The following is a 20599-nucleotide window of genomic DNA, read 5'->3' as shown; positions in this document are numbered from 1 at the left end:
TGAAGGAGAACAGATAAAATCGACCGCCCAAGGATATTTTCGTAATCTATTGTATCTTGTGGGATTCATATCAGAGCCGACGGATCAGGAATCTTACACACGAGCGCGATCCACATCCACTACATCCGAGATTTTCTGCTCATGTGGCACTATGGTGTAATGTAAACGGTGCTCCGAATGGTTCCACGGGGCCTGCCTCAACTTAACAAATGACGATACCGATGCTTTGAGCGCCACCGATTACACTTGGCTTTGAAACCCAGGCGAACCCATCCAAAAGAAGACAATACTTCACAATCCATGGGCTCATCACAGGTCGATCGGCCGCCTGGTCCCCTTCGCCTGTCTTGTAAATGGAAAACATTTAAAGACACGGGTCAATCCAAACACACCTACTACGAGAAGCCTTGCTCAGAAACTACAAATCCACCGTAAAGACATCAGGATCGTCCGCAGGTAGCTAACAGATTGAGCTACTCCTTTTCACATTCAAATCTTTTAATGTGGAGGCTCAGAAAACCCTAATCACAAAAATAAAAAAAATATCCATCAGTTCGTAATCAGTAATGGTATTTCTTGCAAGAAACATTTCACTTCGACTGCATGCAGAACTTGGAATGGTTTGATGTCGAAAATCCCGATGACTCTCTTTTTATTTTACCACATATTTGCATGGTTAGTTTATAACTGTTGAATTAGCACAAATAAAAACCGTAATTTAAAAAAAAAACTTTACAATTGAGTATACCCAACCGCAATTTGTACCTTTTTCCTATATTTTTACTCCACGGATACGTTCTATTCGCTCCTTAAATTGCACGTTTCGACGAAGTAAGATACTGTACAAAGGAGTCTTACTGGCCGACCTCCCGAGCGCTTTCTTTACAAGTTAATTATCCACTCCGCTTTTTATTTATTATTTTCTAGAAACTATAACGAAACGGGTCCAAGCATTTCATTTGTTTATCAATGGTCCAGGCAGTAAAGTGTTTTTTCTATATTAATGCTTTTGCTGAACAAACCAATTCTGTGTATTTAGTCACGGCCTACAATAATTACTATTATTTATCGTATGGGGGCTGCGCCAAACCCCACCGTCCGTTTAAACGTACGTTTCTTGTTTTCAATTTACAATGAAACGGGGACGCGTATTGCTCACAGTGAATATCTAATAGAACCACTACGAATTTGGTCATTCAAGTTTTTTCCCTTAATTATTAATTAATGGTTATCTATCCAGTAGGATCACTTCACTTGAAATTGTATTGTTAAGAATTTTTATACGAATTTTGAAAATTGATATTTCTTTGGTAACGAATTGACATACAAACGTTTGGCAGTAGAAACTGTATGGAATGTAACACTCTGCAAAAAATAGGGATGCTTTTGATATTACTATTAATGCCGTCGGCGACTTGAAAAAAAGTTACAATTTTAACCGGGATGGACATTTTATTAGCAATCCAGCCACTTATTCAAACAAGAACGCTTCAAACAAAATTTCTCGTATGTATTTTACGACCGCTACATTTGAGATCAGCACTTTCATTACTCATGATAGTCTAACCGTTCCTCACGTTTTGCTGTGTCGAGATTGTTTTAGAAAATATCATTTCCTTGCGAGAGTGAACTATATCGAATTTCGCGAGCAACCAATTTTCTCGAATGCCTTATTTGTTTCAGGTCGGTGTACGAGTATGGGAAGTTTTGATCTAAAAACTGCATTAACTCTGTTTGGTTTAGTGTCAAGTTGTTTGCATACTTTCCCAAAAGAATGAGAAGAGTAGAAAGGGGGACACTTTGCCATGCCAACTGGTAAAAGGTTCCCTGCAACAACAGTTGCTTATAACACAATCACATATAGAAAATACGACATAAAGCTCGGAATATGCACTTGCGTTATCGATTTCCACCGCTTGCGTACTTGCCACCCGAGGAGGTACTCACCATTATGACGCGCAACACCCAAATCTTGTAAAAGGGTTGCGGCGAGATCAGCCTTTTGACGTGCCGGTTCAAAACGTGCCGTTTCGAGCGGTACACTCAGCGATCGAAACTTTTCAGTTATGCAAAGCGATCCCAGACTTCGCGTCGCTACGTCGTGAATCACTTGAAGGCTCGAATCGATGCTGTCCTGTAAACAAAGTTATTAATTACCACCCATTGTATTGCGACGCGTGCCAAGTTTTTCCGTCTGTGAGACGCTTTCAGTTCAATTTCCTTCTGTTGGCGATCGTTCGCGTGTTAGGGGAAGCGTACATCATCACGTTACCGATAATTGGTAATTGAGTATGAAATACAGTTTAATTTACTCTTACATATCGAATTTCCAATTCGATTTGTAGGGTAGTTTGCGCTAGATTTCCCCGTGGGCTAGATTTTCCAATTCTCTTGTGTGTGTTCAGCTAGATGAACAGATTCTCGCACGTGCCGATTATATAAACACAGATTTAATTCATAATTCACTTTTTTTGACAGCAAAAAATGGTCCTTCAAGCCTGATACGAGATTTTTTACTAACATTATACTCTACATACAGAGATACAAAAAATGAACAATTCATTTTAGTATTTTTAAAATTGTTCATTAGATAACAGCTCATATGAGCTTTACGTAGCCGTATGGGGCTGTAAAGTTCAGCGTTCAGCTTTTGTGCGCCATAATTTTGAATTTTGAAAGTTTAGTTCGTGAAATAATAAAAGTTTGAAATAATTCTTCGATTTCCGGTTTAAAAAATATCATTTAATCTTAATACCTAAGGCAATAACAATTTATTCTTTAGAGTGGTGAAAGGTAACATTTTGGTGTCTGGTAGTGGGATACTGTCGAACAATTGAAAAAAGACGTCATCAAAACCATATTTTGTTCACTAGCATGCACCAGTTGTCAAGGACAGTCGTGCTCTAACTTTGAATCTCCAACAGAAGAAGACGACGACGACGACGACGAAACAGCTGTATGACAAATTACGGCAACTCGGTAAAAAGACGAAGAAAGAGAAAAAAGAATATGGAGAAAGAGAAGGCGAAGAAGACGAAAATATTGAATGAGAGGACCTTTTATTCTACTAGGATTAAACAAAATAGACAGTGGAGTAGGCCTACTGGGGAAACCACGTTAAAAAAAGCATGAAGTACACTACCTTACAGGTGGTGTGGAAACGTGTGCATAGTATCAGAAGGGAATACTTTAAACAATTTTGGAATCGCTTTTTTTCAGAAAAATTTTTAGGGAAAAAAAGTGTAAGGACAGATAATTGCATGATATACAATTTTTATCAGAACTATTCTTATGATAAAACTAACCGTTTCCCTAGAAAATCTAAAAAAAGCCATTTTTGCGAACTTTGACATTGAAGAAAAAGAAAAAAGTAGGAACATTGCTCAAGAAAACAATTTGTGTTTTCTTTGTCTTCAATCAGGCCATTAGTCAAGTAAGTGTCCTTGCCAAAACCGGAAATGCAAGATGGATCTTCATTTGAAAAATTGACCAGCCTTCAGGAATAAAGGGAAAACTGAATCAAGTGAAAGCGAACGTTCTTATTCAATTGCAAATGTTCAAAAGACAAGTAATCGACCTGCTCCTAACTCGAAAAGGAAGAAGGTTCAATCACAACTTAATTGATTCATCAGATAATTTGCCGATCTTCGACAAAGGACCAAAAGGATATGAAGCTGTTAATGTTCTCTTCGATAGCGCTATATCAATTTAACATAATAGAAGAAGACGTAGCTCCGACTTGGCCCAAGTGGAAAGCATTTTTATAAACACTTATATAGGGGTGTTTTTAACTCTCTTAGCGTAATTATTTAAAAAACAGAAATATTTGATGCGCCTATAAAAATGACAACCCTTACACTGGACAACTCCCAAGAAAGATTACATTTTTAACTAAAATAATCGTAATTTACAAACGACTAGGGGCTGCATTTTTATAAACACTTATATAGGGGTGTTGCTAACCCTTTTAGCGTAATTATTTAAAAAAACAGAAATATTTGATGCGCCTTTAAAAATGACAACCCTAACACTGGACAACTGCCAAGAAAAATTGCATTTTGAACTTAAAAAATTCTTAATTTACAAACGACTATGGGTGCATTTTTATATATGGGTGTTGTTAACCCTTTTAGCGTAATTATTTAAAAAAACACAAATATTTGACGCGTCTTTAAAAATGACAACTCTAACACTGGACACTGCCAAGAAAGGTTGCATTTTTAAATTAAAAAATTGGTAATTTACAAACGACCAGGGGTTGCATTTTTATAAACACTTATATATGGGTGTTGTTAACCCTCTTAGCGTAATTATTAAAAAAACAGAAATATTTGATGCTCCTTTAAAAATGACAACCTTTACACTGAACAACTGCCAAGAAAAATTGCATTTTTGACTTAAAAAATTGGTAATTTACAAACGACCAGGGGTTGTATTTTTATAAACACTTATATAGGGGTTTTGTTAACCATCTTAGCGTAATTAATTAAAAAAACAGAAATATTGGATGCTCCTTTAAAAATGACAACCCTTACACTGGACAACTGCCAAGAAAGATTGCATTTTTAACTTAAAAAATTCGTAATTCACAAACGACCAGGGGTTGCATTTTTATAAACACTTACATATGGGTGTTGTTAACCCTCTTAGCGTAATTATTTAAAAAAACAGAAATATTTGATGCTTCTTTAAAAATGACAACCCTAACACTGGACAACTGCCAAGAAAAATTGCATTTTTGACTTAAAAAATTCGTATTTCATAAACGACCAGAGGTTGCATTTTTATAAACATTTATATATGGATGTTGTTAACCCTCTTAGCGTAATTAATAAAAAAACAGAAATATTGGATGCTCCTTTAAAAATGACAACCCTTACATTGGACAACTGCCAAGAAAGATTGAATTTTTAAATTGAAAAATTGGTAATTTACAAACGACCAGGGGTTGCATTTTTATAAACACTTATATAGGGGTTTTGTTAACCCTCTTAGCGTAATTATTTAAAAAAACAGAAATATTTGATGCGCCTTTAAAAATGACAACCCTAACACTGGACAACTGCCAAGAAAAATTGCATTTTGAACTTAAAAAATTCTTAATTTACAAACGACTATGGGTGCATTTTTATATATGGGTGTTGTTAACCCTTTTAGCGTAATTATTTAAAAAAACACAAATATTTGACGCGTCTTTAAAAATGACAACTCTAACACTGGACACTGCCAAGAAAGGTTGCATTTTTAAATTAAAAAATTGGTAATTTACAAACGACCAGGGGTTGCATTTTTATAAACACTTATATATGGGTGTTGTTAACCCTCTTAGCGTAATTATTAAAAAAACAGAAATATTTGATGCTCCTTTAAAAATGACAACCTTTACACTGAACAACTGCCAAGAAAAATTGCATTTTTGACTTAAAAAATTGGTAATTTACAAACGACCAGAGGTTGCATTTTTATAAACATTTATATATGGATGTTGTTAACCCTCTTAGCGTAATTAATAAAAAAACAGAAATATTGGATGCTCCTTTAAAAATGACAACCCTTACACTGGACAACTGCCAAGAAAAATTGCATATTTAACTTAAAAAATTCGTAATTTACAAACGACCAGGTCTTGCATTTTTATAAACACTTATATATGGATGTTGTTAACCCTCTTAGCGTAATTATTAAAAAAACAGAAATTTTTGAAGCTCCTTTAAAAATGACAACCCTTACACTGGACATTGGACAACTGCCAAGAAAGATTGCATTTTTAAATTAAAAAATTGGTAATTTACAAACGACCAGGGGTTGCATTTTTATAAACACTTATATATGGGTGTTGTTAACCCTCTTAGCGTAATTATTAAAAAAACAGAAATATTGGATGCTCCTTTAAAAATGACAACCCTTACACTGGACAACTGCCAAGAAAAATTGCATATTTAACTTAAAAAATTCGTAATTTACAAACGACCAGGTCTTGCATTTTTATAAACACTTATATATGGATGTTGTTAACCCTCTTAGCGTAATTATTAAAAAAACAGAAATTTTTGAAGCTCCTTTAAAAATGACAACCCTTACACTGGACATTGGACAACTGCCAAGAAAGATTGCATTTTTAAATTAAAAAATTGGTAATTTACAAACGACCAGGGGTTGCATTTTTATAAACAGTAATGTAGGGTTGTTGTTAACACTTATAGCTTAATTATTTAAAAAAAAACAGAAATATTTGATGCGCCTTTAAAAATGACAACCCTAACTCTGTACAACTGCCAAGAAAGATTGCATTATTTAAGAGCTCCTGGAAGCACAGCCAGTTCACAGACAAAGCGCGAGCTGATGTAATAATAGAACATTCAAAACGATCCGTGAGCGTGACCATTATCATTGAATAAGTTACTTATTCAATGCTATTATTTAGCTGGTCCCGTAAATTTCGTAATGAAATTTATCCCCACTTATGCTAACAGTGAATCGGGCATCAATTAACAACGAACCCCATTACAGAGCTGATTTGTCCGTTGGCCCTCTCCAAACTCGAAGTTCCTCCAATATTAATTCCATTAAGAAGCGCGGTAGAAAGCTTAATTATTTCGCAAAACGAACTTAATACACGAGAACAATTACGAAACTCCCTGGGATTATTCATCCTTCACCGATTTTCACCTGAAGTATTCCGCTCCTTGACAACAAAGGCGAGTTGAGTGGCCGCAACAGGTGAGAAAAAAGCGAAAATTTGATAGGGGAATGTGAAAACGTTTTGATATCACCCTCGAGAAATTTTATCACGGCGCATTTCAATTGTTTCAACTGCAGTAGGGTTGAAGTAATTACCCGTTTACAATGTACCAGTTTCTGCTACAAGCAGATATCGCTGTTACTTATTGATTTTAACATTGCAATCTCGTGCTCGATTTCGGGGTGCAACGATGCGGCTGTAACTGTTTCCCTACTCCATTGGAATTTATACGAAGAACGTAGGGTTCACTTTAATACTTAATTGGGAGTACAAAGCGAACTTCTATGATTAGTTAGAAAATGCGAACGATCTCGAAGCACCGCAAATGGCGCCAAATATCGGCATTTCCCGATTGCACGATTAGGTTTGATACGTGTGCCAATTTCGATGTTCTGATAGAAAAACCTTTTTCATGCATCGAAAACTTTCTTCACATTCTCGGTTTAATTTTCTAAGAAACTTCGATTCCTCTTGTGGTTTTAATTCTAGTGTCGTGGCAACCACAATTTCAAAAAATTTTGTTTTTTCAAGGTTTAAATTGAATTAAATCTGCAGGTGTAGCTTTGTTAAATTTTCTTTTATGATTATTGTGCGGTGTAATGAATATAATGTCTGTGTTGAAAGATGAATTGACACTTTCGTATGAGTTTTGCCAAATATAGAGGCGGAACGCGATAAGCAATTTATTAAAAAACGGAGTAATACAAATCATTTTTAGGTTTACCATGTACTATTCACAGCATTTCGCTTCTTGAACACTCCTAGTTCAGAAAACCTTCATTTTACAAAAAAAATAAATTAAGTGCCTACTTCAAGATTGCCTTTACTCAAAAGTATGTACCCAATGCACATGATACTAATAAGTATCACGAACGCAATCGGATAACATCGTTCTAAGGATATTTCCGCCCCTTTACGTTTCGCTCCCGGCATAATACGCACCGAAATAATTCTCCGGGGATAATTTTCACCTACGAAATTCTGTTCATGGACAATTTTCCACCGTTTTATAAGAGTATAGTTAAATGAAAAATGCGAGAAACTATTAAATATATGTGTGGCTATACTAAAGTAAATTGTTCATATAAAATCACTTTCACTGTCCGTGGGTCAGTACGTTTACTCATGAAATTTTAACTTAACAGATAAAGGACAAGTCACCGCCGGTAGGGGATGAAAGCGGATGTGAGTTATTCGTTCTGTGCAATATGATTTGCGTTCTAGATTGTTTGAAAAGGTCTATTGTTTTCTATACAATTATGTTTAGTCTCAGTATTAACATCGATTCCGAAGTGAAATGCACGCTTGTGTTATATAATGTAAGTGCAAGTAAGTGATAAACAATAACTAACGGTTATAATAATTCATAATTTCATAAATAATTATTTTTATATAAATACATTTACGAGAATGGCCATCTCGTAAAAAAATTATGTAAATATAGCCAAAAGAAAATTCTGGAAATTATTTTTAGTTTTCAAGTGGGGAACAAGTACTTCCAAACAGAGGGAGGCGAAATTTTCTCTAGAATATTATCGAAATAGGTATAATTGTAAAAAATAAACATAAATAATGTTTTAACAAAATAAGCCAAAATCAACTGTAACCGAAAACGCCATCTAGCGGCCACAAATATCCTTAATTTGTAATGTAGACATATGCTCAAGATATGTAGTGCATTAGTTAGTTAGGTTTATGATAACCTATGAAACAAATTTTGTTTGATAATCACAAAACGGAGCAAACAAATCAATGATTAAAGATGGCCGTTTTAGTTAATAAAGCACCATTTAGGGAGATTGGAGTAAGAAGTCAATTTAAATGTTGATAATCAAAGAGATTTTTCTGTGAGACCTAAAAAAAGGGTTACCAATCTGTGTAACTTTATTATTAAAGTCACATATGCATGGAATTAGTGGCTTTTATCTAATTTCCATTTTAAGTTTCGATTTCATTTTGTCAGCTAGAATTTCCTTGTGAATGGGGTTCCAATTTATTAGTCGTAAGGTGTATCTTTTTCGAAAAAAGGCAAATTTCTATTTCCTTAACTGTGTATTTATTATTGTCTACTACCAAAACAAGGAAGTTAAAAGTTTGGTAAAAAAATTTGATTTTCAGGAGAAAACGGAAAAGTGGGTGGAATAATTAAATAAAAGAGCTACCGCTGAATAAATAACCTCATTAGAAGTCAGTAAAATTTTATAATAGATGTTTCGTCTAAACGGATCAGCAACACTAGTTGGTAACGGATGGTCGCTTTGGCCGTTCTTTGAATTTTGAAATTTATATTTTGGAAAATTTACACATGTACCGCTTTTATAGCGAACAGGAATAAAATTACGCCTGGAAATAAAAGGCGATACCAACGCGTGTATTTGCAATAAAAGGTTTGCAATTTGAGATATTTGGTTAGGCCGTGTCTGCTTTAAAAGAGTAAGCACGTACTCCTTAAGTGCGAAAAGTTTCTCAGTGATATCTCAGTTATTTAAAAAGACTTTTAAATGCGTTTTTTTCAGTCATAAAAAAGGGGAAATTTGACCTCCCCCCTCCAATTTAACCTCTCCCCGTTAAGGAGATCCCAAGGATTAACCGCGAATTTGCACCACCCTGTACACAGAACAAAACAATCAGTAACGACCTTGGTAACGAGTAAAGTTCCATCTAAGGTCGTTTAAATTTAGGAGGCCGCTTTACGTTTGTTGTACTATTTTGTAATATAAGTTCTTTAATGAGACTTTCGATTGTCCCAAAAAATTCTCTCCGGTAAAATCACTCCCTGAAAATTATCCGCCATGAAAATACGTCCACAGGTAAATTTACCCCTGGCACAATCGACCCCAGGAGATCTATGCCTGTAAATTTAGAAAACAAACTTAAAAATGCGCTCATAAAAATCAACTTTCACCCTTATTTTTAACCAGGGGTGCGGGTTAGGTAATTAAGCCGGGGTAGCATCTATGGTAGTGAAGTTGATTTTGTAAAGGTCAAGACGGTATGGAGAAGTCCCTGGTGAGGATACTGGCGGAAAACTTTCAGAGGGCGAATCTTCTGGGACCAAACACTGCAAGAGTGAGGTTTCTTGGGGGTTGAAAATTCTGAAGACGCGCGAATTTTCTGGGGGAGAATGTTCCGAGGGCGAATTTTGGGAAGGTGCATCCCCCGGTTGCGAATCTTCTTGGAGGAGAATCTGTTGGGGGCGAATTTACCGGTGCAAGTTTTCCGTGGGGGAATTTTCTGCACATTTGTATCCCGTAATTAAAAAAAAGTGAACTTATACTTGGGATTTTATATAAATTTGAAACAATCCAAACTCATAACTTTTACGTGAAACGTTGTTGCATAAAGTGGATACGTACAATGAGTATAGGGTGCGTAAATTTTAACTCTAAACATACAATAATATCCTATGTTTAATTATTAAACATACAGGTCAAATACCCCTTAAGATATGCAACCAATCTTTCCTACTTTCATAGCAAATGCTATGCAATGAACGTCCATATCTGAGTTATTTATTAACGATCGTCGAGATCGTTTATAATTTGGTACAGTTTTCTGTCTGTCCGCCTGTCTGTCCGTGCGCATGTTCGTTCGTCCGTCAGTTTCATGGTTAATAAATCGAATCTGCTAAACAAATCGGCCGAATACGTATCTAAAATAACTTTAATTGTTTAATATCCATGAACCTAGCAGAGCAAGGTCAGCAGAACACAATCAAACATATCGCATAATTAGGCGCTAATTAGGTGCTAATTAAGTGCCCTATTCCCGAATTAAATGCTCCTTTTCTTTAAATTATTACATGTTTTGCCAGGTTCATATGAACTCGGCAGAACACTAACTAAAAAAACCAAGAAAATGAAAAGTGAACTAACTATAACTAGGTGCTAATTAGGTGCTAATTAAGTGCCCTATCCCGAGGAGCATTTAATTTGGGGACAGGGCTTTTAATTAGCACCTGATTAGCACCTAATTATGCAATATGTTTGATTGTGTTCTGCTGACCTTGCTCTGCTAGGTTAATGCACATAATTGTTTAAAAAATTGTTAAATTTTTGTGTAAGGTTGGTTGCATAACTGTCAGACATGTTACATGTAGGTATATTTTAGAATATTGAACATAGGAATTTTATATGTATGCTCGATATTTGAAAATGTACGCACTGTATCCATACTTTTAGACCTCCCTTGCTATTTCTCCGTAAGTTAATTATCCGAGTGCCAAATTGTCCTAGAATAGGTGAAAATTATCCCCTTGCGAATAATTTTGGGAGCGAAATATAAATACAAAAAATATCTTAGGGCGGATACAGGATGTCCTACTAAGATGTACGTTGTCCCATACTTTCCAGACACACCTGTAAAGGCAACCCTGAAGGGGGTTCTTCAGAATTTTTTTCAAAGGTAAAGATTTGCAGGACTTGCTACTAAACGCATTTTGCGAATTTTCGTAATACTAGTTTTGTGAAAGTGAGATGTTCAGTTTATGCTAAGGTTCTTTCGGCACGAAGTGTGCAGGCTTTTCCGGTGCCACAATTCAATGGACTTTACTAGGGATCAGGGACCCGGTGCCCAATGAAGTATCGGTTCCGGTTCTGATTATGTTTAAGTGAAAATATTTATAATGGTTCCGGTCCGGCTCGGTTCTAAAAAGATAACGGTTAGTTATTCACATTTTTTTGGTTCCATAAAGGTTCTTTTCGGTTCTAGTCGTTTAGAAAGTATGGCTTTCAAGAAATTCATTCCAACAAAGTGATTAATTAAGTGTGAAAAAGAAGTAAAAAGTCGTGAGTACCAAAACGTGACATATAGTCAGTGAGGCTAATTTACAACGACAAGGGGAATAAAGGAGAAAAACAGAAATATGTATTTAAACTTAATTTATTAACAAAAAACAGAAAAAATACACAAAAACTTATGTAAAAAAATTATATATGGATTATTGATTTCTTTTTCTAAAGCCTCGCTCCTCCTTTTATTATTTACATTTACAGTAGTGGCTAAATTATCGCCACCACCCTCCGTACTGCCTTCAATTTCAACACCTTATTAAAAATTTATAATCCACCGATGGCAATCAGACAGTAATATTTTATCAATTTTCAGGCCGTGTTTGGTGGCGCGTCGTTCAACTTCAAATAACCTGTTAACAACCGTAAAAATTCGAAAAGACCCGAAAAAAATAAGAAGGGTTGCGGTTCTCAATAGCTTTCCATTTCTAAAGGAATAAGGGATTCGGTTCGGTTTTCGGTCCTGAAAAAAATACCGGTTTCGGTCCGGTTTTCGGTTCTTTTTCGGTCCGGTCCGGGTCCCTGCTAGGGATACTGTTATCCAACATCCTTTTACTAAATTGTATTGATTTGTGATAAATATTGTTAAAAGCTTGATAATTATACTGGTGACCAGTAACCACTTACTTATCTAAGAAGCCCTGAAAAGAGTTGCACACCGTAATAAACTATCGCCATTTTCGCTCTAGGAAAATTAAAACAATTAAAGGGACGCGTGCGTTTATCAAAAGTTCGGATATGAAAGCTCGCCTATAAGGTATACAAACACAAAAAAATCGATGGCGGCGCGTTTTAGTCTCTTTTAAAATTGTGGTTTCGCGATTGCATATATAAACATTTGCGTTTCATGCCGGCGAAAATGAAAAATGTGAAGCGGAGTCGATTTTGTTTGTCAAGCATACACTCGGCAACCAACTTTCATCACGTTAATTTGTTAAATTTGCGCGAGTACTTTTGTTGCCCTAAAAAGATGAAATAAAATCAGTTTGCCATTACTCTAATTGCATACGATATATACCTAACCTGAAGCTGGTGGGCACAATCCATTTTTAATAGAGGTAGGTTTTCCGTATCAGATTTTGTGTTTGACCGACTATCAATTAGGTATATTAGTATATACCGATATTTAGCTGTCAACAATTTTGTAGGGCATGTTGTAACAACCATCGATTATTGCATTTCAAGCAATATTTAAAATAAAAGAATCAGGTTATTACTGAGGGGACTCACACATTTCAAGAACCTCTAAAAACCCATAACACATGAAAATCAAAGTTATTTTACTCAATTTTAATTTATATATTGCTGTGTGAACTACCCGTTGGTCGCCAGTATGAAAAAAAAAACAAAACGCTGAAATGTTACGCAGTACTTCAGGGCCAACGCTTGAAAAAATAAATGAGACTGTCACCCCACTATTCGTCGTTGAAAATGACGTCAAATTAAGGCCGCAAAAGCTGGATTTACAAACACAAATTAATTGCATTTATTTTCACAATCCACAAGTCACACGCTTGGCTTGCCCAAATTACACAGGACTCTAAATTTACTGGACTCGTAAATACACATGCATTTTAACACCAATTACATAAAATTGGAGAAGCACAAACAAGAATTTGATAAATTAAATTAGGATTCTTCTTATCTTATGATACTCCCAACTAGTTAATTCAAACTTTACTCAAACCATGTCTTAAAGGGTGTGAACATGAAGCAGTATTAGTATGAAGGACACGAATTTCATGGAAAACGCTGATTAAAGTATGCTTACCCTTTTGACGGAACTTTTTGCGCTTATACATGCTACGTGATAGAGTAGAACCATCGACAGTAGCATTAGTGAAAAGAAAGCGGAGTCCATCACTAGTCGTCATTGGTACTGAAACAAAGTTTAAGAATTAAACCTTAAAAAAAAACATGGGGTTCGACGTAAAGTAAATGTTATTTTTCAGTCAGTCCCGGTTTAACCACCAGCCTAAATTAAAAAGGGCTTTTTTCGCAGGCATTTGAGTGTTTAAAACGGAGGTTGTGATTCAGGTATAATAAAAAATAAAATTTATTAAGCGGCAGAGCAAAGCGATGCAAGCTTTATAGGGGAGTCGATGGTGTCCGTCTGTCCGTGAACACGATAACTGTCAAACGCTTGGACCGATTTGGTTCAAACTTTGCATAACTGACCTATATGCCACAAGTAATAAGGCTATTGAAAATGGGTCAAATCCAATGACCCCTTGGGGTCACGTCTCTCTGTCTCTGCCAAACGCTTGAACCTATTTAGTTCAAACTTTGCACAGTTGACCTATATGCCACATGTAATAAGCCTATTGAAAATAGGGTAAATCCAATGACTCAGTGGGATCACACCGAGGTGCTCTGCCGCTTTTTTAAACGCTCTTTAAGGGTTTATTTGTTTTTTGCTAGGAATTCATGCCTTTTTTTTCTCAAAATTGGATTTTACACTGGAAAATAGGAGCAGTTTGTAATTATATCCCTATGTTTATAATGAACGATTTTGTAAAAAGATTTGGTTTAATACAAAAATAAAAAAAATGCTGAGCAAAACACGAAGAAAAAGATTTCGTTAATAATTTAGATAAACCCGCGGTGTAAAATAAGAGAAGTATATGGCCTCGTTATCTTTAATATAAGCACAAGAGAAAGACGGAAAGCTTGGGCGCAGTTTATCACACTTCCACTAAAGAATAATGGTGATTTCTTAAGAAAATCACGATCGCGCCCCTTCAAAACCCAAGGAAAACTGCAAGCAATTTAGAGAAGATAAATTGTATTACCGACAAACATTGTCAACAAGTTCACACAAAAACACATCTACTCGAACTTATCATTCACAAACTGTTCAAGTATATACTGACTCGGTTTTTTTGTGAAAACTTCTTAAATTACCACACAAAGCCTAAATAATAGTTTGCCGGCCGATGTGGTGCAGTTGAGTTGAAGCTCGGCTGCGATACTAAGGGTCCCTGGTTCGAATCCGGGTTCGGCTGAAACCCCTCCCACTCAAAAATAAAGGTAAAAATAAAATATCAAAATCCTCAAAAAGCATGGATGGCGTTGTAGGTATTTCGGTCCTCTTAAACGGAATCTCGAAAATAGTAATGTCTTTCCATAACCTTGCAGTGGGATTTCAAGAGCTCCATAGGCTTCTAGAGCATGATAGCGCTTTTCAGCATTCTTTTACAGAGGTTTCGTCGCTACTTTCTACGCACTTTGTAGATTTGTCTAAGGCATTATGTGGTTTTTCGAGAACCTTCTATGTCCGGTTAGAGTTTTCGAGATTTATAGGGTGTTCTTGAGGGTATTAGAAAAACTTTAAGGGTTTAATGGCTTTTTACAGCAATAAATCGCTCAACGAGTCTCCCAGTTTTAGTCTGTCTACAGGTCTTTGTAGAGTTTCCACGCATTGGAAGAACGTGGGTAAACGGTACTAAGAACGTTGGAAGAGCTCTCCTAGCCTTCTGTTTTTTCATGCTTCATTCTTTTTACCATATCTACAATTTCCTCTATTTTAATCGGATTCTTTATCTAACTCATTTGCGCGTATCCTTTTTTCATTCTATTTTGTCCTTTATTATTCGACCATGAGAAATGACTGATACTGTTTGATCCTTTTTTCAATACATTCCTCCTATGATTGCTATTTATTAGAAGGTAATCTGTGATGGCTTTTTATTTTCTACACTGTACTTGTTCAATTATTAGACAGACAACACTCCTGAATTTATTGATTATATTAATTATTAATGAATTTATAACAGTCTTGTACACAAACTTATAACAAGTAAATGTATCACATACGAACGCAAACTTCACTCATAATCACTTCGACAACGATGTTGGAACTCCATTGAACACGCTTCAATTTGCTTATATATCAAACCGAAAATGTTTAGAAAAATCATGCAATATTCTCCAATTCTCATATTTCAAGGTAAGAATGCGTTCATTCCCCGTTATGTAAGTAGGTATTTCGTTATAGATCTTAGCATATGAGGGTCTGGGGGGCATGGAATAACCCCCCCCCCCCCTCCCTCCCTAGGCTTTTTCACAGAGATTGGGTTATATTTCTCCGAAAACTAACATTAGGATGGAAGGTGATGGAAGAGTGTCTTCCTTTAATGTAGAGATTCGAGTATATTCCCACGAGAATGCTAAATCTAATGGAGAAAAGTCTTCCTTGGCCCCAGACCCCCAGGAAAAGAAATTGGATAGCTTATCATTGACAGATGCTGAGGCGTCTAAAGGCGTTTAAAATTTTGGTTGTGTTACCTGGCCGGGGGGTCTTAAGTACGGTCCTGACTTTTTAGTTCTGCGTTGAAAGGATAAGGCGTTTTAGAGTCGTGGGATATTGCAACCGCTGTTATCTGCTTTTTTTTGCACTATAATTAAAAGCGCGGATTCTGCCGAATAGGTGAAAAGTGGTCAACGTGGATCTAAGTTATAGCTGCCAACAAATTTCATTGGATGGGTAGTTCGTGTCATGAGGAGTGTCAGTCTAGAAACGTGAAGGAACGGCGAAGATATTTTTTGACGAAATTCGACTATAGACTCTGGCTGAGTTAATTATACAACCCTTATAAATTCATAGTGCGGGTGTTATTTTACTTTTGAAAACAGTGCAATGCATGTTCCCAGGATTCAACTTAAGGAAAATCTATGGAAGTCAATGCAACATCGAATTAGGACAAAAAAATGGGAAGGTATTTGGTCTGTATTCAGAGGAAGTGTTATCTTAGGGGTACCGTAGAATCTTTTTTAAATTTTAAATTATTATACCAAATCAATTACGTTAACTAAAAGAGAAAAATATTGAACCGATTGAGCTAGTCGTGAGTACATAGAAAATCAGTAGAACGCCAATTTAAAATTAATATATTAAACAAATTCGAGTTTTTTTGTAACGATGGGCCCGTTACATGTTCCAGCACGGTGACGTTCGTATAGTAAACGTGATATCGGCTTTAAAGAAAAAAATTTTAAATATTCCTTTTGCCAACATATAGGATAATTCAGTTTTATATTTTCTCATAAGATATCGATCTGCGATAACCCTAACTACTCTGCATTTTTTTATAGGCTTCCCTTAGATATTCCCCTTTTTTTATGAACCGGGACGAACATCCAATATTTTCCAATTGGATTCGACTAAAAAGATTTGCCATCGCAATCTAATTAAAGTACCTCGCCGCCAACTGGCGGGCGTACATGAATCGATAAACTTGTAGCGTACCGACCGAAACAAAATTAATTACAATTTCTTAAGGTAATTTCAAAATTTAATCTGAGCACCTTTTAAGAAATTATTAACGCGGTAATCTGCCTTTACCGTCGGCGATTTTCATTGCAAAATTCAATTCGCCCGCGAGTCTAATGAAAAAATTCCAAATCTCCACCGCATATTTCATTATTACAATTAATTAATGGGACGAGCAATTAGTAGTCTACAAGAGCATTATTTATTTACTCCGCGAATCGTTTGTAAATTATAATCTCCACTAAGAGCTTTCTCCGCGGAACTGGAGGGGGGTCGCAGAGATCGTTTGTTTATTAGTACCAAAATGATAATTTCTCAGATGTCACGAGAAACGCAAAGGGCGCTGGATTTAAAGCGCAACCTAATCAAATTTCAATCGTGCGTGTTAATTGGGAGGGGTACTGGGATGGGCGTTTTCAGATAACTCAATCGTGCGAGATCTGATGTTACATGCAATTAAGAGTATCGCTATTGTACGAATTAATGAAGGGCTTTGGTATGCTAAAGCTCTCCTTTATCTTATTTTCGCATGTCTGTTCTACAGGATTTCCGATGTAATTTTACTTGTACACGTTAATTCTCGGTTAAATTCGAAACCGTGCCGTATTTCGGTCACTAATAGGCGACTGTATTGTGTGATATAAGGGGAAATTAAAATAATTCAATTTGTCCCTTGTATAAACGACATGGATATGAACATAATTTGGATTTATTATTATTATTGTTTTTTATTCTCACATTTTAGAGTTGTGTGTCCGAAACGTTGACATTTGTAACATCGCATTTGTTGCGGAACATACGGTCTCACTTTCAATGTATAAAAATGAATGTAAGTATGAGGTTGGGGGTAGCAATGAAGGTACCTGTAACTTTGGTCCTAATTCTCTAAACCGTTACAACTTTTTTTCGGCTCAGTTCTTCCAAGATTTCGATCTTACTTTTAGTGAAGTCATTGTGAACTAGTTCGTTTTGTGCTGATTGGTGCTCTAACTCCACGTTGTATGAGCCAGTATTGAAATTTTTACAATGAATGTACGTGCAAACTTACACGGTAAATTATGCCCTTTTTGTGTATGCACTCCTACTTTTTGTACACCCTTATTCAAGGAGGCACAGAAAAGAATGAAAACGTCTTTGTTCAAATAAGCCAAGGGCAAAAAATTTTTCGCTTTGGCTACCCACCAAACACCTGTCCAGCTAGCTCAAACAAATCAAAATTATTTATTACAATTACAATGTTACTTTAAATTAATAATTTAGGAGACTCGGGAGCCTCAATTAACTACCAAAAATTCCAAAGCGTACACAAGCCAGACATTATTCTTGGGTACGAAAAAAAATCTGACATGAAAACTCTATCCGGGTCGCACAATGGATTCGAATAAGCACACAATCGATTGACTGACAATGACAAAGATATATTCCGAAACACATGAAACGAAAAATTAAACCAAAATCTCTGAAAGAAAAAAAGCTTACTCAGAACTTGTTTGGACATATTACCCCGCACCCACGCGGTGAACAATTCAATTAAATTATTTATGTTTTAAATCCAAGTAAAGGTTTGGGATATTCAGGCGCACTTATCAAAGACAGAAAAACATTCTCAGGCAGCTTCAGGAAATTTCAGTTTTTCTTCATTAATGCTAATTGGCTTGATAAATGAAATTTTTGGTCGCTGTTTGAAAGGTAGAAACCTTTAACTTTTAATAAAAGACAAACCTTATATGTTTTATTGAGATTGCTTAACTTCTTTTGCACACTTCTTCAACAAAACAAATACAGCTGATTGCTCGTAATTTAGTGTAAATTAATTTACACGCTCATTGACCTTCGCGAAACCAACAGCACCCGTTTATACGTTGTCTCCAGTATTTAAGCAAACACCACTTCCAAACTCCTTCTTTAAAAAATTTTCAAGCCAATCGCCCATCACAATTACACTTGATAACGCCAGCTCCGAATGAACGCGTCCTGGGTCCCCACTTGCGCCGAAATAATGCGCACATGATACAACACTTGCATCTGTTGACAGTGATGAGAACACGTGCGTTAATTAAATTCCGCCCGATAAATGGCCCTTATCGCAAACTACGAGATACACTTTAACACACAATTTCACGTTTTATAATTAAATGCACAAATCCAAATAAACAATTTACATAACCCAACCTTTATAAGGCGTTGTTTACACAACAATACAGAACACTAAATCGAATGTGGAGAACTACGTACCTTCTGATATTTGAAAATTTGAAGGAGTGGTTTCAGTAACGAAGGCGAAGAGAAATACCCCGCACCCCTGGTGTGAAAAAGTTGTAATTTTAACGAAATTGCGTCTGGGAATAAAGAATACAAAGTCAGATTAGCAATTTGTCCGAAAATGCTCTTGGGGTAGGAGACCCTTCTATAAAAATAGTTCAGTTCAGACATAGGGATGTAACCACAAGCTTTCCTTATTTTTCAGGGTAAAATCCAATGGTTTCGCATTTTCAAAATTGAAAATTTAACATCAACCTGCATACATCTTTTGGGCGATAGCTATGAGCGTTTGCTATATAAAAAAATTATTATCTGTCTGCCTGCCTGTCGGTACATCCGTGTGCAAAATAACTTTGCTTAGAAACGTCCGATCGCTTTGAAAATTGGTACACATCGTCACTATTAATAGAGACACGAAATATGTGGTTTGGTTCTGTGTTTTATGGACGTCCCCATCGGCGAACAGGCGCACACGAGATGTCTTATAGTAAGCAGTACTATAGTGGGACGCTACAACGACGTATGGATGTAAAGTATAAACTGGATAAAAAGAAATACAAAAAGGCAAAAAATTGTAATCCCTATCTCGTGGGTAATCTTTACCACACAAAAATTACTGGTACATTCTTCTCTTCAAAAATATACAACTCTTTCCCAATGCTACCCAAATTTCAATCCAATCAAAGAAATGGTATCACTGAAATTAAATGCAAAATTCACAATCAAAAATAACGAAAATCCTTTCCTTGAATGTTATTCTCAATATCAATAAATACCATGCAAAAGGTTTTTCTAGAAATAATTCTCATAGGTCGGTTTCTTTAGGAATATCAAAATTAATAAAACCAATTTTTTTATGAAAATCCTAAAATCGACCACGTTTTTTAATTGATCTCTCTTTGGTAGATTCACTTAGAAATATGGACATAGATCGCTCATTAGTAGGGTAGAGCAGAACTTCCTGCACCACCCTGTTAACTTTTTTTTCGGAAGAAGTCCATACGTATTGCAAATCCAAACAAACCAGATTCAATTTCGCGAACGTAAGTCATTCAAACCCTTGCGTTTCTCTAGAGGGATTAGTTTCTGCAACATCACCTTTTACAAATGACGCTTATGTGTACTGTAACAATTAACCCTATTTTTGCAGGATAACGTGTAGTCTCAATATAATAAATAATTGTATGAGTATAATTTCTATTCAATTTAGTATTTTTCAGAGATGGATGTTTGGAAGAAATAATGGGTTGAGCTGGCTTTGACGAAGTAATTAAAAGTCGTGGAAGATGAAATAAAGAAAGACTAAAATTCATTAATTAAAGCTCTTCGAATGGATATTCCATTACACTATCGACCAGTTTAGGTACTTCTCGAACTCCCCGGGCGACTTTAAACTCGACCGATCAACTTTTCTAACTTGATTGCTCGAATTTAAACTCGACAATCAAACGCAAATCTTCTTTGTTCTTTAATTTAAGATGTCACAGTTGGTGATGTAGTCTTTGATCTAAAAAGTTTGTAAAAGTGTTCCTC

At 35.8% G+C, this 20599-nt stretch overlaps 1 protein-coding gene across 3 annotated transcripts in view; it reads right to left on the bottom strand.

Annotated features, from left to right (window-relative positions):
- LOC116178683 (probable G-protein coupled receptor CG31760) overlaps positions 1 to 20599 on the bottom strand; it is a 107497-nt gene that overhangs the window by 24806 nt on the left and 62092 nt on the right. For all 3 annotated transcript variants that reach the window (XM_031498256.1, XM_031498258.1, XM_031498257.1), the window contains 2 exons: positions 13304 to 13411; positions 1948 to 2134 (listed from right to left, as the gene is read on the bottom strand). In XM_031498256.1, the coding sequence (XP_031354116.1) occupies positions 1948 to 2134; positions 13304 to 13393 (277 nt within the window). In that variant the 5' untranslated portion in view covers positions 13394 to 13411. The remainder of the gene's footprint in view (positions 1 to 1947; positions 2135 to 13303; positions 13412 to 20599) is intronic.

This window comes from Photinus pyralis, unplaced genomic scaffold (genome assembly GCF_008802855.1).
Source record: "Photinus pyralis isolate 1611_PpyrPB1 unplaced genomic scaffold, Ppyr1.3 Ppyr1.4_LG8, whole genome shotgun sequence".
Taxonomy (NCBI): domain Eukaryota; kingdom Metazoa; phylum Arthropoda; class Insecta; order Coleoptera; family Lampyridae; genus Photinus; species Photinus pyralis.
This window is presented reverse-complemented; position numbering and strand designations above follow the sequence as displayed.